Source organism: Malaya genurostris, chromosome 2, assembly GCF_030247185.1.
Source record: "Malaya genurostris strain Urasoe2022 chromosome 2, Malgen_1.1, whole genome shotgun sequence".
In the NCBI taxonomy this organism is placed as follows: Eukaryota; Metazoa; Arthropoda; class Insecta; order Diptera; family Culicidae; genus Malaya; species Malaya genurostris.
In genome coordinates this window covers 93,573,000-93,589,775 of record NC_080571.1, presented here as the reverse complement: position 1 = coordinate 93,589,775, position 16,776 = coordinate 93,573,000, and the positions used below count along the sequence as shown (strand labels likewise).

At 36.8% G+C, this 16,776-nt stretch overlaps 1 protein-coding gene across 5 annotated transcripts in view; it reads left to right on the top strand.

Annotated features, from left to right (window-relative positions):
* Positions 1-16,776, top strand: part of LOC131432486 (uncharacterized) — a 335,082-nt gene that overhangs the window by 134,098 nt on the left and 184,208 nt on the right. For all 5 annotated transcript variants that reach the window (XM_058598792.1, XM_058598794.1, XM_058598791.1 and 2 more), the window contains one exon: positions 15,885-16,457. In XM_058598792.1, coding sequence (XP_058454775.1) covers positions 16,004-16,457 — 454 coding nt within the window. In that variant the 5' untranslated portion in view covers positions 15,885-16,003. The remainder of the gene's footprint in view (positions 1-15,884; positions 16,458-16,776) is intronic.

The following is a 16,776-nucleotide window of genomic DNA, read 5'->3' as shown; positions in this document are numbered from 1 at the left end:
TATGTAAATCGTTACGGTTAATTGATGTAGCAATATCTTAGATATTATAAGATTATAACATACAATTTCTGCATTGATTCAGATAGCTATCGGTAGGTTTTCCCAATGTAATGATAACGGAAATGCAACCGAAAAAGCTTTGTTGGCTTGAATATGGCGATTACACCATGGAGTCCCAAGAAGTGTATAAAACATAAATAAAACCAGGATATTACTTCTTTTAAAACTACTTTTTGACGAAAATAATGAAAGGCAGAATAGTCCTTTTTGTTCTATGCCACTATTATAAAGTCGAAGAAAACAATATAGGGATAAAACATCGATTGTGATATTACAATTATCATGATATATGAGTTTAACATAATGAGAAATCACTCTACTTGGATTAATTTTGAGCATTCTGGACATAAGGTTTTTTCGTTGTTTATTGTTCATATCTTCATAAACAGATTTTGATTGCAGGCGCATAAAAAAACAGGTAATTAAAATTTAATTCCGCTCGATAGTTTTAAAACCGTTGTGAAATTTGTACTTTGTATCAAATTTGTAATTTCAAGTACTATACAGTCTTTTTATTGTTGATAGGAAAACTTTATGGATTCATTCAATGTTTAGAATGTCGATGGCAACAAAGTTTCAACTAGTTTACTTGAAAATAAGTTAATTTCAAGTTATGGAAAATAAGTTATTTCAGTATGGCATTACAACGTAACGACAACTTATTTTTAACCGACATAGAAACTAGTAGAAATTGGTAGTGACTTCTGTTTGATGGTAGCTTTCACATGAGCCTAAACTTGTTGAAATTTGTTTAGTCATCTCTGAGAAAATTGAGCGATGAAAAAACAACACCTTTTTGTCGTTTACGTCACTTATACTATTATATTTCCGAAACCGGAAAAGACAGCCATTTGATTGTCGAACTTGATCATTACCCTTTCAAATAAGTCTAAGCGTGTTGATATCGGTTGAGCTATCCTTGAGAAAATTGAGAGGTAAAAAATTAACGTGTTTTGTCGGTTACGTCACTTATACGGTATATACCCAAGTAGCAAATGTAACTTATTGAACTTTCAAGATGTTTTACAATTGATTTAGAAATGTTATTTATGTTAGATGTGTTTGGAAATATATATTAAAATTGGTTGTGCAACTTATCAATGTTAAGTTTCACAATACTACCGAAAAAATCACTGTAGAATAACTTCAAGTACATCCAAAACAATTGTGCAGTAAATCACCAACTTGTTAATGTTTCACTAGAAGCTCTACAAAAAATTTCACATCGTCATGTAAAACAGGAGTAACTATAAAAATTGTGCAACTTATCAAAAACTTTCCAAACGGCTGTCATAATTGTATCGGACACAATATACATTGAAATTGCTATAAATCTTTTGTGGAAGAAGAATTAGTGAAATGATTGATGCTCTCCGCAAGGCAAAAAATGCTAAGACGAATTGATAACCTTGCTGTAAAAATATATTTCTGCAGAGTCCGCATTGTTTAGGCTGCCTCATGAATTTTTAGATCAGTATGCGCAGTTTTCTTCAGTTTTAGAAAAACATTGATATAAAATTCAAAACTTGCATAATAAATTGTGCATGACTTTTCTGTGTGAAATGAACGCAAAACTTGCAGACATGAGAATATTATCATAAAAGTTGCAGAAATACAGCATTACATGAGCAACAAAAACAAAAATCATTCAGATAATTTGTATTTGGTTTTCATCTCGCGAAAAAAATGAGCACACGGACTTACCAAAATAATACCTACAGTGCGTATCACAAAAGTCGGGCCCTCTAAGATAAATGACTATACTGTATTGTTGTTTAAGTCAACTATAAGATTTAAACTGATAAAAAACCAAAACGTAGAGAATTTCTTTCCGAAATATTAACATGTTAATGCGCCAAAAAATGAAAATAAATATCACTTACTTTTCTCAAAGATGGCGTGACTGATTTCCACAAACTTAGATTCAAACGAAAGGTCTTATAGTTCCATAGATCTTGAATTTTATCTTTATTCGACTTCCTGTTCCGGAATTACAAGGCAATATTTGCAAATCTATGAGAAAATGCGCATTCAATTTTCTCGGAAATTTCTCAACCAATTTTTACGAACTAAGATGCAAATGACAGGTTATGAGATTCTTAAAAAAAACCTTGAACATTTGATCCAGATCCGACTTCCGGTTCCGGTCCCAAATAGCACACATTATTACACTTCAATGACAATAACTTATATGCCACTCATCATGTCAAATTACAATTTGTTGATGTTTTTCCCATTCAACATTTACGACCAAAAATTGGCATCCGATAATCAGAGTTAAAATATAGAATTCAATCCCTTTTAAACTGACTATATCTACTCAAAATCTAAGTGCTATTCGATTTTGATGGTGAAGTTGATCATTGTACTTGGATTTCGGGACATCGACATACAAAATATTATTCATATTTTTATACCCGTCATATTAAATTTACGGCTATGTTAAAATATCGGAATGTGTTCAGATAGAACTTTTTGGTGGTTAATATTAGTTTTTCATACACCCAAGTTAAAAAGGCGGGTGGGTAATGTCAGAGACATAACTGGATATCGTGAATACGAAAACAACTGACATGTTCCTTAACACATCCGAATATCAATTAGTTGATCAATTGTATGAATTATGCTAGCATTCCCCTTTTCCACATTTTTCGCAAAAACAAAGAAGGCTTCATTTGATCTCGATTACTGTGAATTTCACACAGCGAAAAGTGCAAAAATCAAATCAAACAGTTCTAGATTTGCACTAAATTGAGGATATTTCCCTTCGATTTGCGAGCAAGAAATCCTAATAGTTCTTTAGAAAACTTTTAGGGCCTTTAGAACGGCTGATTTTTTGTGATGCTCTCCACCGTTGCTTTTTCATTAATGCAAATGACTGGCAGCTGTGACGTAATCGCTCTTGTCGGAAGCGAAACTAGCTTTGCAAACGACACAAAATACATCTGCTCGCAGTGGTGATAGAATCCAAACTGATCCAATTTTCTAATTTTTGTAAAGCGGATTCTTTTTACGTGATTTCGTCTGTAGCTTTTTCAATAATGGGCGGTGTTAACGGCTATAAAAATAGCAGCATATAGAATTTTAATTTCGATATTTCATTTCGGATTTGCATTTCATTGAAAGAAACTATCCGGATGCTGTACGGGATTCATTCCTGCCTTTCAGAAGGACCAAATTATGGAACTCACTACGATATTAAACACTGTTCGGAACATTTTCTCGAACGATTTGTTGTACAGCAGCAGATATTTTGTTCTCTTCCTCAGAACGCGTTCTGATTGGCTGGTGTTGACATGGGTCAAATGAGACAGGTTTTTCAATAGTGTACTATTGAAATACTTCAATGCTTTTTTTTTACACACTAAAGTTGAAAAATTTCGATTCTATTGGTAGTTAGATTATATAAATCCTTTCACAGATCACTGAGCTATGATCTTAAAAAATACGAGAAAGCAAACGTGCCTTATGAATTATCCTCTTTGATACTCGTTTATACCAAACAATTCAGAAATGTTTTATTTTGAATTATTTGAGATTATGTCACACAACTGAATATTTTATCATAAAATTGTGATCATATTTCCGAAGGCATGTAGCAAAAATTATGTTGATTCTTTAGATACAACAAGAGATATTCACGATCAAAAACTTATCACTCTCTCAGAAGGTAAGTTTTGAAAAGGCACCCCATAGTAAAGTAAGTCGTATTCACGACAAAAAGTTGACCAATCGCAATAATAAAAAAATGCATTTTTATTCAAATTTAATGAATATTTCATTCTCTTGTCATAATGGTAGCCAAGTTACATAATGGTAGCCAATTACATAAGTGTAGAAATATTCTCTCTGGTAGAGAGAATGTACTTCCCAAAACGAAACAAGTTTGCTTCGCACATGTACCGGCAAAAAATTTGCGTATAAGCGCAGACTTTACTATAGTCAATGTTTTTAAACTGAGCAAATTTTCTACTTATTCTACTTCTTGTTTTAATATTATTGCTTGGGGTAATGTACGGAAGCTTTTAACCGACACTGTAATTGTATTTCTTTGTTGCATCACAACGAATATGGTAACCGATATGAAATCATTATTTAACTTTGTCTTGTCACTTTATCATTGTCACATTTTGTATCTAATAAGATGTACTTTAAATCTTTATTAACTTGGCATAACATGTTTACAAATTGAGAAGGTTTATATACCGAAGAAAGTTTTTGATTTTATTCAAGTTTCAAAATAAAACTTTTTTTTCTCATAAATACGTTTATTTCATAGGCAATAAACATAAGTTTTTCTTCGCCGTGGCATCCACAATACACAGTACTTTAAACCTAATGCATTTCGAATATCATATTAGTATGTTGGTATTCATTAGTTAATCTAAACACTGTTTTTATCAAACGAATTGCTATTATAAATTACATTAAATGAAATATATTTATTTTGTACATGATCTTATAACTATTTCAGGTTTGTTTGTATCAGTTCATCACTTTTATTTAATATAAGATAGCTGGCTATCGGTTGAACTCATGGAAGAGAAAACAGTCTAACATAAAATAAAATTTAAATTGGAACTCCAATGGACTTAATGAAATAATAAAGAAGTTTCATGTAAGGAACGTCACGACAAGCAAGAATGTCGCGAACTGGGACATTGGATAGTCTACCTTGGATACGCAAGGAATTTATTAGTTGAGATCTGACATCACGATACTCCACGCATGTCCAAACAACATGGTCAATATCGCGGTAACCTTCGCCACAAGCACAATGATTAGTCTCGGAAAGTCCAATTCGAAGGAGATGTGCATCTAACGTGTAGTGATTGGACATGAGTCTGGACATCACACGAATGAAATCTCTACTCACATCCAGTCCCCTGGACCATGCCTTTGTCGATATTTTAGGAATAAATGAGCGCATCCACCGACCCAGATCATCTTTATTCCAAGAAGCTTGCCAGCTGGCATGTGTTCTTTGGCGAGACGCGCTATAGAATTCGTTGAAAGCAATCGGTCTCTCATAAATTTCACCCTCAATAGCACCACGTTTGGCTAAACTATCGGCTCTTTCATTGCCTGGAATGGAGCAATGAGCCGGGACCTAAACTATTGTGATTTGATAATTATTATTCAATATGACGTTCAGACACTGTTTTATTTTGGCCAAGAAAAAAGGTTCATTTTTGCCAGCAGCGTTTGAGCGAATGGCTTCAATTGCACTCAGACTATCTGTGAAAAGAAAATAATGGTTTGGAGATAATGTGACGATTACACTCAAACTATAATGAACTGCTGCTAACTCTGCTATATAAACAGATGCAGGTTCTTAAAGCCTAAATGAGACCGAAACAATATTGTTGAATATACCAAACCCAGTAGCCTCTTCAATTCGTGATCCGTCCGTGTAAAATATTTTCTTAGAGTCAATATGCCTAAACTTACTTGTAAATAATTTTGGTATTTCCAACGAGCGTAGGTGTTCCGGGATTCCACGCACTTCGCACTGCATGGATGTGTCGAAAAATAAAGTTGAGTCAGGGACATTTAGGAGGCTGACACGGATAGGAATATATCTTGAAGGGTTGATTTCCTGTGACATGTGGTTAAAATATACTGTCATGAATCTTGTTTGAGATTGAAGCTCAACTAGCCTTTCGAAGTTATTAATAACCAGGGGATTCAGTACCTCACATCTTATTAGCAGTCGCGATGAAAGTTCCCAAAAGCGATCTTTCAATGGAAGAACTCCCGCCAAAACTTCAAGACTCATTGTATGTGTCGAATGCATGCAGCCTAAAGCAATTCGTAAACAACGATATTGAATTCGCTCTTATTTGATAATATGAGAGTTTGCAGCGGAACGAAAGCAAACGCATCCATATTCCATCACTGAAAGTATCGTTGTCTGATACAATTTTATTAGATCTTCCGGATGAGCACCCCACCAAGATCCTGTTATTGTTCGAAGAAAATTTACTCTTTGTCGGCATTTTGGTATCAGAAACCTAATGTGTCCTCCCCACGTGCATTTGGAATCAAACCACACCCCAAGGTATTTGAAAGTCAAAACCTGTTGGATCATTCTTCCCATCATATGGAGCTGAAGCTGCGCGGGATCATGCTTTCTTGAAAAGACAACCAGCTCTGTTTTCTCCGCAGAGAATTCGATACCCATATGAACAGCCCAAACGGACAAGTTATCTAAGGTATCTTGCAATGGTTTTTGCAGATCAATAGCTTTGGGTCCAGTAACTGAAACCACGCCATCATCTGCCAATTGTATTAGTGTACATGGGGTTACTAGACAGCTGTCAATGTCATTCACGTAAAAGTTATAAAGGAGCGGACTGAGGCATGAGCTTTGCGTTAGATCCATGTAGCTAATTCTGACTGTTGCCAAATCGCCATGTGAAAAATGCGTTTCTCTGAAAAAAGGCTGTGCAAATATTTATTTATAATCGCTGGAAGTCCATGTTGGTGGAACTTGTCTGAAAGAACATCAATGGAAACTGAATCAAATGCTCATTTAATGTCTAAAACTTCAGATGCCATTTGTTGCTTCTGAGCGAAGGGAATTTGGATGTCAGACGAAAGTAATGCAAGGCAATCATTCGTCCCTTTATTTCTACGGAAGCCAAACTGAGTATCTGAGAACAAACCGTTCGTCTCGACCCAAGTGTCGAGACGTCGTAGAATAATTTTTTCGAACAATTTTCTGATACAAGACAACATCGCAATGGGTCTATATGAGTGGTGATTGGAAGCTGGTTTCCTCGACTTTTGAATGGCGATAACTTTCACTTGCCTCCAGTCAGGTGGGACAATATTTTGCTCATGAAACTTGTTGAAAAATTCTAACAAACGTCTTTTTGCGAGGTCGGGCAGATTCTTCACCAAGTTGAATTTAATTCTGTCCAACCCAGGAGCGTTATTGTTTCAAGACATGAGTGCTATGGAAAATCCATCATTGAAAAGGGGCTATCAATGGAACCATTATTTGAAAAAAACTCCCTAATAATGCTATGCGTAGGAACAGAATCTGGAAAAACTTTCCTCACAAAATCAAATATCCATCGGTTCGAGTATTCCTCACTCTCATTTCCTACGTTACGATTGCTCATTCGTCTGGCCGTATTCCAAAGAGTGCTCACTGAGGTTTCTCTTGACAAACCTTCGACAAAATATCTCCAATAGCTACATTTCTTGGCCCGAAGTATGCTCTTGTACTTGGTTTCTAAAGTCAAGAATTTTTCAAAATGCTGAGGAGTTCCTCTTCCTCGTTTTAAAAACGTCTTGAAAGCATTTTGTTTCGCGTGCTTAACATCTGAGCACTCTTTGTCCCACCAAGGGTTTGGAGGCCTTTTGTTAGACGATGGACCAAGAAATCGTTTGGTTTGGGCTTGTTCTGCGGCCTCCAGAATCGAACAAACGAGGAAGTCATATTCTTCAAGTGGGGGAAGCTTTTCCATTGAAGTTAAGACACTTGAAATATTACTTTGGTATTTAATCCAGTCAATTTTTTTTGTCAAATCATATGGAATAATCACTGAATTAGCAATGCCTTTGTTACTGCTAATTGAGATGATGATTGGTAAATGATCGCTACCGTGTAAATCAGGAAATACTTTCCAGGTGCAATCTAGTCGAATTGAAGTCGAGCAAAGAGATAAATCTAATGCACTTGGACGTGCAGGAGGTCTTGGGATCCGTGTCATGCTACCCATATTTAATACCGTCATGCTAAAATTATCGCAAATATTATATATTAGAGATTTTTTTTATTTAAAAAGATATTTTATTCAGACCTATTTGCGTACAAGGTTTACGTGGCCGATTTAGCTGAGTTTTTAGATAATTTTTTTTGTATTGGATCTCGTTGTCACCCTTTTTCTAGGGGGAGAGGAGCTTCCATTTTCCTCCTGCGAGGATTGAGGGGCAGTTTGTTCGTGGTTCGTCTCGTCATCCATTGCCGTGGTATTGTTGTTGATTTCGTTGCTAGTTGCTGTAGATGCGCCTTGTTGTATATTGTTAGCAGTTGCTGGTTGGTTGGATGGTAAGCTGTTAACTGCAGCTGGTGTACTTTGTTCTATAGGGGTTACGTTGGATGGTTTCGTTGAAGGGGATACTTCCCTGTTGTTGGTGGCTGTCACAGGTGTACTGGGGTTGCTTGGGGTTGGTGTAAAGGAAGCACCGTTGTCCTTTGGTATAGTTGTCTCCTTGTCCGGTTTATCACATGGCTTACCGTAGTGAACAGCTTTATGGCAATATTGACATGTGGCCATCTGATTGTCATAGATAACAAGTGATTTGCACGGTATTCTTGTATCCTGACCGAATGTCACATAAGAAGGTATAGGCCTCCTCAAGCGCATGCGTAACAAACGTACGCCATTTAGAATACCGGGGAAAAAATTCTTCCACTTTTCTTTTTCGATAGAGAGAATCTCTCCGTATTGGGACATAGTTGCGCGAATATATGAATCGGTGACGCTTGAGGGAAGATCATGCACACGTACTTCTATAGCACTATCTTCCATATATATTGGAATGTTGTACTTAATGTTCTCGTGCTCCACATAGTGCACATTGTTATTGTCTTTTGCGAATTGAACTGCATCCAACTCTTTATAAAACTGGATGTGAACAACATTATTTGTCTTATTGCATTGAAGTAAATGCACACGTTTAATGTCAAGATGCATTTGCTCCTTAAGCAAACCTTCAAGTTATCGTATCGAAGGTCGAATTTTGCACTGCCTGAAGTCAACAACAATTGTATTCTTTCGTGTCGGCGGTAGCTTTTGTTCGTTTGCTTCACTCATTTCGAGATCGTTCTATTGTTCACTACACAATACTGTACTTGATTTCTTTTGTCCCGAACGTAAGCGGTTTTGGTTTATCGACTGACTTGGTTGAGATGTACGAGCGAACTGATATATTAGAGATGATCTGCTATCATTGTAGACGGAACCCCACATCATTCCATGCGAATTGAAATCTCCTAAAATCAAACGTGGAGCAGGAAGGGCTTCGACCATTTCATTAAGCTGTCGCTGTCCAACTTGTGCACTTGGTGGAATATATACCGAAGCAATGCAAATGTCCTTTCCTTTAATGTTTATTTGACAAGCCACCACTTCTATGCTAGAAGTCGAAGGAATATTTAATCTATAAAAGGAATAACATTTCTTAATTCCTAAAAGCACTCCACCATACGGAGAGTCTCTATCGAGACGTATAATGTTAGAGTCATTAAAATTTAAGGCTATGTTTGATGTAAGGCATGTTTCGCATAAAGCAAATACATCTCATTTTCGACTATGCAACAAAACTTTAAATGAATCAAGTTTTGGCATGATGCTTCGAGACAATTCCACTACAGGACATTGATTGAATCATTTGCGGCGGATAATAAATTATCCATCAAATGATACAAAACCTGAGAGAGCTGGCCATTGAGCTGATAACTGTTTCAAAAAAGTTCTCGCTATTGGAAGGAATGCCGTTATGATAGTCTTTAGAGGTTCAGAAATACTGAATGCTGCGAAAATCCATTCTACAATTTCCGAAAACTTCAGTAATCCTGTTGGTGAATATGAAACGGAGCCCACTGGATTATTGTCTTTTCTTGAGCTAGTTTCTGGGTTGGTTTGTGAATTTGACAAACCAGGAGGCACAGTTTTTGGTATTAAATTTGGTTTTTTATCTTTAACACGGGGATCTTTTTTTGAAGGTGTAATTTTGGGTGTCTTTCTTGGTATTTTGTGGTTTGGTAATCTCCTCTTAACAGACCCTTGAGGAGTGACAAACGAGGTATCTTCACTATTTCCGTCAGAGTCAGATTCCTCTGGCTCCGCAAGATTTGAAAAACCGTTTTCGGTTTCCAAAGGGAGACATGTATGACCGCTTTAAGCATTTCTGCATATGTGCGCTTAGACCGTGCCTTTAAAGAAAGCTTCATTTTGTCTTTACGCAACTTAAATGCATCGCATACTGAAAGTTCATCATGAGGACTCTCCCCACAATAAACACATTTTTCAACATCTTTATCGCAAAGATTATCCTTATGAGGCCCTTAATATTTGATACATTTGGACTTATTACTACAGTAAGTAGCTGTATGTCCGAATTTTTTACAGTTCGTGCAATTCATAACATGCGGTACGAAAAGCCGAACAGGAAGACGAATTTTATCGATATAGACATGGCTAGGCAACGCAGATCCGGCAAATGTTACGCGAAATGAATCTGAGGGACGATAAGACTTTTTTCCATCGACAATAGATGCTGAGTACAATTGCTTGCACTCGAGTATCTTAACTCCCTCAAGCATGGAGTTTTTAAAACGACCAACTCCATTTTCAAAAACTTGACATATTCTTCTAATGATGTTTTTGAAAATATAAGTAATATGAGAAAGGCATCATTACACCACAAGGTGGATTAAAACAGGTTTTACCTTTTTTTTATATATATAAAAAATAGGTATAGAATTCGCTCAAACTTTCGAAAAATTTTCCGAGGCCCGGAGGGCCGAATGTCATATACCAAACGATTCAGCTCGACGAACTGAGCAAATGTCCGTGCGTGTGTGTGTGTGTGTGTGTGTGTTGTCTAAGAGGTCGAGATTTCAGAGATGGCTGGACCGATTTTGATCAAACTAGTCGCAAATGAAAGGTCTCCCCGTCACCCAGAACGCTATTGAATGGTTTTGAGATCGGATGTTTACTTTTTGAGTTATACGAAGTTTTATGTCAAAATTTTCAGTTTTTTTACAGTATCTGTCACATTTGACCTTGAAAACAGAATATGTTTCCAGACTTAGATTTCGCTCGGTAATACCTATCCAACAAGCCATAGATTGTTAAAATCCGTCCATTTTTAACGGAGATATCGATATTTTTGTGTAAGCCTTATTCCAGTAGAAGGAATTTTGAGCGCTGTATGAAAAAGCAATGCTTGGGAGCAACATGAAACACGATTTTTTATACTGTTACATATAATTGTTTCTAAGTACCAAAAAGACTGTGTACAGCATCATTTTTTATGACAATTTGCCTCGGACCAATTTTAGCACGGTTCATTTTTGGCAACATAATCTTTCGAATATGGCATATGTAAACCAGATGATACCAGCATTATCGAGTTGGAAGTAATTCCATAATTATATTGATTTAAACTATTTACAGCAATAAATGCTGGAAGAACATGACTTCCATATACCATACGACTCAGTTCGTCGAGATCAGCAAATGCGTGTGTGACAAATAATTTCACTCAATTTTCTCGGAGATGGTTAAACCGTTTTCTACAAACTCAGATTCATATGAAAAATCGTATACTCCCAAACAAGGTTCCTGAATTACGTTTGGATCCGACTTCTGATTGTTGATAATGCAATTCACGAGAGAAATCTCGTAGATGGCTGAACCGATCTAAGATTCAAATGAAATCTAAGAATCATCTATGATTCAAATGAGAGGTCTTAAAATCCTATAAAACCTCTTACTTTTTAGTCAGATCCGACTTCTGGTTTAGAAAATGCAGGGTGATTAGTATAAAAATGTCCATTTCACATAAATTAATCAGGTTTATCGGGTTTGCAGATTTGGATAGTCGATTACCAAATAAATTTATTTCAGTTTGAGCGGTATTCGTTTTTGGATTCGGAATGTACCCCCAAATTTTAATTCGCACTACAATTTCTCAAAGATGTCTACACACTGCTCAGGTGAATTTAACTGATTTCGGCTACACCGATTTTAGAATTCCGGTTCCAGTATCGAATCGATTCTCAAAGCTCAATCATTTTCTCAAAAAAGACCAAATCGAACTTCAAAAACAAATATTACAGGACTTACGATTCTGGAATTACAGATGATGAGTTTATAAATTTCATGTAAATTGTTTGGCGTAATAATTTATGGCCATTCGAATCATTTTGGGCTATGCTAATTCCTGAATACCGGCTCTGGAAGTACCATAAATAATGACGAAAAACTCTAAAGTGGAACTTACTTCGACATCTCATGGAATGTTCAATCGATTGTCACACGCTAAGATTGAAATTCGATATGTTTTGCAGTTTCGGCATTACAGGGTAATGAGTGATTAAAATCTCAATTTGCCGTTTAAAACGACGATAATTAAAATAATGTCATGAGAACTAAAATACCTAAGAATATCCATGCAAAAACACATGCGTATTGATAAAAAAAGGTATCATCTCACTGCTAGGTGGATTAATCACGTTTTTTTTCAGTGAATTTCATGTCATGGAATTTAAGAGACAACATTGAATGTTCTTTCACGTAATTGGACGTGAACTGCGACGCTCCATTTATGTGCATCTAATAAGATGTAAAATCACAGGGTTTACACAGACATTTTGCCGAGTTGAGTCGAATGGTATATAACACGATTGGTTTGCGAGGCTCCGATAGAAAGTCGATTTTTACCTTTTTCTATATATATATAAAAATAGGTATAGAATTCGCTCAAACTTTAGAAAATTTTTCCGAGGCCCGGAGGGCCGAATGACATATACCAATCGATTCAGCTCGACGAACTGAGCAAATGTTCGTGTGTGTGTATGTGTGTTGTCAACTAAGAGGTCGAGATCTCAGAGATGGCTGGACCGATTTTGATCAAACTAGTCGCAAATGAAAGGTCTCCCCGTCACCCAAAACGCTATTGAATGGTTTTGAGATGGGATGTTTACTTTTTGAGTTATACGAAGTTTTATGTCAAAATTTTCAGTTTTTTGACAGTATCTGTCACAATTGACCTTGAAAACATAATGTGTTTTCAGACTTAGATTCCACACGGTAATAGCAATCCAACAATCCATAGATTGTTAAAATCCGTCCATTTTTAACGGAGATATCGAAATTTTTCTGTTAGTGACTTTTCCCCCTATTCCAGCAGTGGGAGTTTTGAGCGCTGTATGACAAAGAAATGTTTGGGAGCAACGGAAAACACGATTTTTTATACTGTTACATACAATTGTTTCTAAAAACCAAAAAGACTGTGTACAGCATCCTTTTTCATGACATTTAGCCTCGGACCGATTTTAGCACGGCTCGTTTTTGGCAACATAATCGTTCGAATATGACATATATAAACCAGATGATGGCAGATTTTTCTTTAATTATATTGTTTTAAACTACTTACAGCAATAAATGCTGGAAGAACATAACATCCATATACCTTTCGAATCAGTTCGTCGAGATTAGCAAATGCGTGTGTGACAAATAATTTCACTCAATTTTCTCGGAAAATTTCTTTTCTACAAATTCAGATCCATACGAAAAGTCGTATGCTCCCAAACAAAGTTCCTGCATTATGTTTGGTTCCGGAACTACAGGATGATATGTGAAACGAATTCAAAATTGTGTAACTCATTCTTCTCGTAGATGGTAGGTGGCTGAACCGATCTAAGATTCAGATGAAATCTAAGAATCATCTAAGATTCAAATGAAAAGTTTCAAGATTCTATAGAACATCTTGCTCTTCAGTCAGATCCAACTTCCGGTTTCGGAGATACAGGGTGATTGGTATAAAAATGTCTATTCCACATAAATTAATCAGGTTTATCGGGTTAGCAGATTTAGATAGACGATAAAAATAATTAACTTTTTTCAGTTTTAGTGGTATTCAGTTGTCGATTCAGAAGGCACCTAAAAATTTAATTCGTCCTTCGATTTCCCAAAGATGTCTCCACTGATTTTCAAATATTTTGAAACAAATGTAAACTATACAGCTACTCAGGTGAATTTATCTGACTTCGGCCATACCGATTTTAGAATTCCGGTTCCAGTATAAAATCGTTTCTCAAAGCTCAATCGTTTGCTCAAAAAAGCCTAATCAAATTTCAGAAACAAAAATTCAAATTAAAACAAACTTATATACAAAATTAATTAATTTTATACATACATACAAAAATTAAATAATTTTATCCAATTATGACTTCCGGTTCTCGAATTACACGATGATGAATTTTTAAAATTCAAACCGATATAGAAGATGACAATCCCGAAAAGCTTCAAAGTTGGACTCAAAACTGTTGTAATTTATTCGTCATATGGCCATGCGAATCGGTTTGGGTTATGCTGCTTCCTGAATACCGGCTCTGGAAGTACCTTAAATTACCGTAAATTCTAAAGTGGAACTTACATATCATGGCATGTTTAATCGATTCTCACACTTCTAGATTCAAATTCGATCCGATTTGCAGTTTCGAAATTACAGAGTAATGAGTGATTAAAATCTCAAATTGTCGCTTTAAACGACGGTCATTAAAATAATGTCATGAAAACTGAAACACCGAAGAATATTCATGCAAAAAACACATGCGGATTGATAAAAAAAGGTATCATCTCACTGCTAGGTGGATTAAACACGTTTTTCAGTAATTCTTTTACCTTTCTATAGAGAAAAGCAAAAATAGACGGATTTGAAACAATACAATGATAAAAGTTTCGTATAGATCGATGTCGGATAATGACAGATAAGACTAGTGATTCGGAATGAACTCTTGGTTTTAGAAATTAACGTAATAAATCTTCGCCATGGGCTCAAAACTGTTCCCGGCCATCTCCAGTTGACAATTAGTTAGAGTAAGATCTTCTGTCTCTGTTCGATAGATTGACTTTAATGGTAAGATGAAAATAAGTGCACTCGATTGCTCAATTGTCGAACATTTTTCTCTGTGGTATTTCTTCTTAGAGCCGAAACGAAGACATTGTTTTCGAGTTTATCACAATTCGTTGATGAAAAGTTGATTAATCGGCAAAATATCATGACGACTCTACTAATGAGTTTAGTTATATGAAGAAGACATTATTATATCAGTAGATATTTCACTTATTCTTTATGGTGCGCTTTTGAAATATGACTTGGTTGACCTATTTTCGCAAGAATTCGAAACCCTGGGAACACCCTCATAGTCAAAGTTATTTGAATTGTTTGAGTTTCAAAAGTATGACCATTACTTTGACGTTCCTGAAACGAATAGAAAGTGCTAAATAAAATATGGAATTTTGCTTCTGCTATCTTATCAAACGGAAGCACTTCTTCGTGTAGTATACCATTACTCACTACATAGTTGACACGCCGATCCGGGAGTGTATTCTTTTTCCATTGCCATCAATTCTAACCTTTTTCGATCCATCAACAATAGAAAACCAATTCCATTAAACATTCACACTGATATTTGGAAAAGTTTTTCACCCGGAAGGGGAAAGCAAACTGCACGTCAGAACGGACAGTTGGAACGATATCGTGCATCGCTGTTCTTTTATCAGTCAGTCGATAGATATCCTGAAATAATCAATCCCCGATAGATGCCACTTACGTAATACTGTGGACGATAATTGCCCGTCGTCCTATCACTTAATAAAGGGGTCGGGATGGCCCGCTATAAATAAGAACTAATTACCAATGTCACATCCCAACGCCAATGTCATTGTCACCGAATGGGAAACGATATTCTCGTATGCACACCAAACTCGTCAGTGTGATAGTTATTATCAACAATAAATTACTGGTCTCAGCCAGAAGGTAAACAATCGATCGGTCTCGAATTTCACGTTCCCTTTGCTGTCAATCGGTTGATACAAGCACAAAATAGCCTACCACTTGACACACACACTCAACGTCCGTCCCTTCGATTAGACTGTCCTTCTCCTTCCGTAAGGAGGTAGGCGCACTTCAGTCTAGTAATTCCATCAGCTCAAGTTGGCTATAATGACTTTTTCTTCTTATAAAGTTTTCTTCGCTTTCTCTGATGTTTTTTTTCTCTTCTTCTATTTCAGATATCGCCAATAGCATAACAGTAATTAGGAAACTTTATTCGGTCGGAGGAAGCTCATCAACAAGTGATTATCGTTAGGATAGACAGGACACGGCGACGGCGACGTTAGCGGACAGTGAAATGCGCACCAGTATGTTAAGCAAGCGGCTGTACAGCGACCCGGTGGAAATGTGGCTGTGGTCAGCGACGAAGCCAATCAATTACTTCAAATTTGCCAACCAGGCCGCAAGCGACAATCGAACCGGCTACGGGTACTACCCGCGTCGATTGAACCTCAGTTCGGTGGTGGAAACGATCGTCGGCGAAACGGTCGTGACCGACGGGGACGGTTCGGACGGGACCGATGCCGAGGATGACGCACCGGAACAGCTGATGGCTCTCAACAACTACTGGGCTCTGCTGGCCATTGTGCTAGTGTTCGGCACCGCCGCCGGTAACATCCTGGTCTGTTTGGCCATTGTGTGGGAACGCCGGCTGCAGAATGTGACCAACTATTTCCTGATGTCGCTGGCCATCACCGATCTGATGGTGGCTCTATCGGTGATGCCGCTGGGTATTTTGACGTTGGTGCGAGGTGAGTGGTTTTTTGGCTTTTTCCCTGTTTCCTTCACTTGAAATTTGTTTGAAATGCTGGAAATCGACTTGTGTAGTGTGCAGTCTATGAAAAAACGGTGCTTCCTTCTCGATTCATTACGCTGTCCGTCAACGATAGTCCACTTTGTGAGTCAAATTAAATCGGGCCATAATGTCTGACACTCATTTTGCGAGCTAATTGAGGATTGTCCTTCTGCCTTCTTTCCGTGAGTGGCAATTTTGCAATCGAATATTGAATTTGCATTTAAATTGGGAGAAACATGAAAAAGTGACTTATCTGGATTACGGAGTCTTTCTCG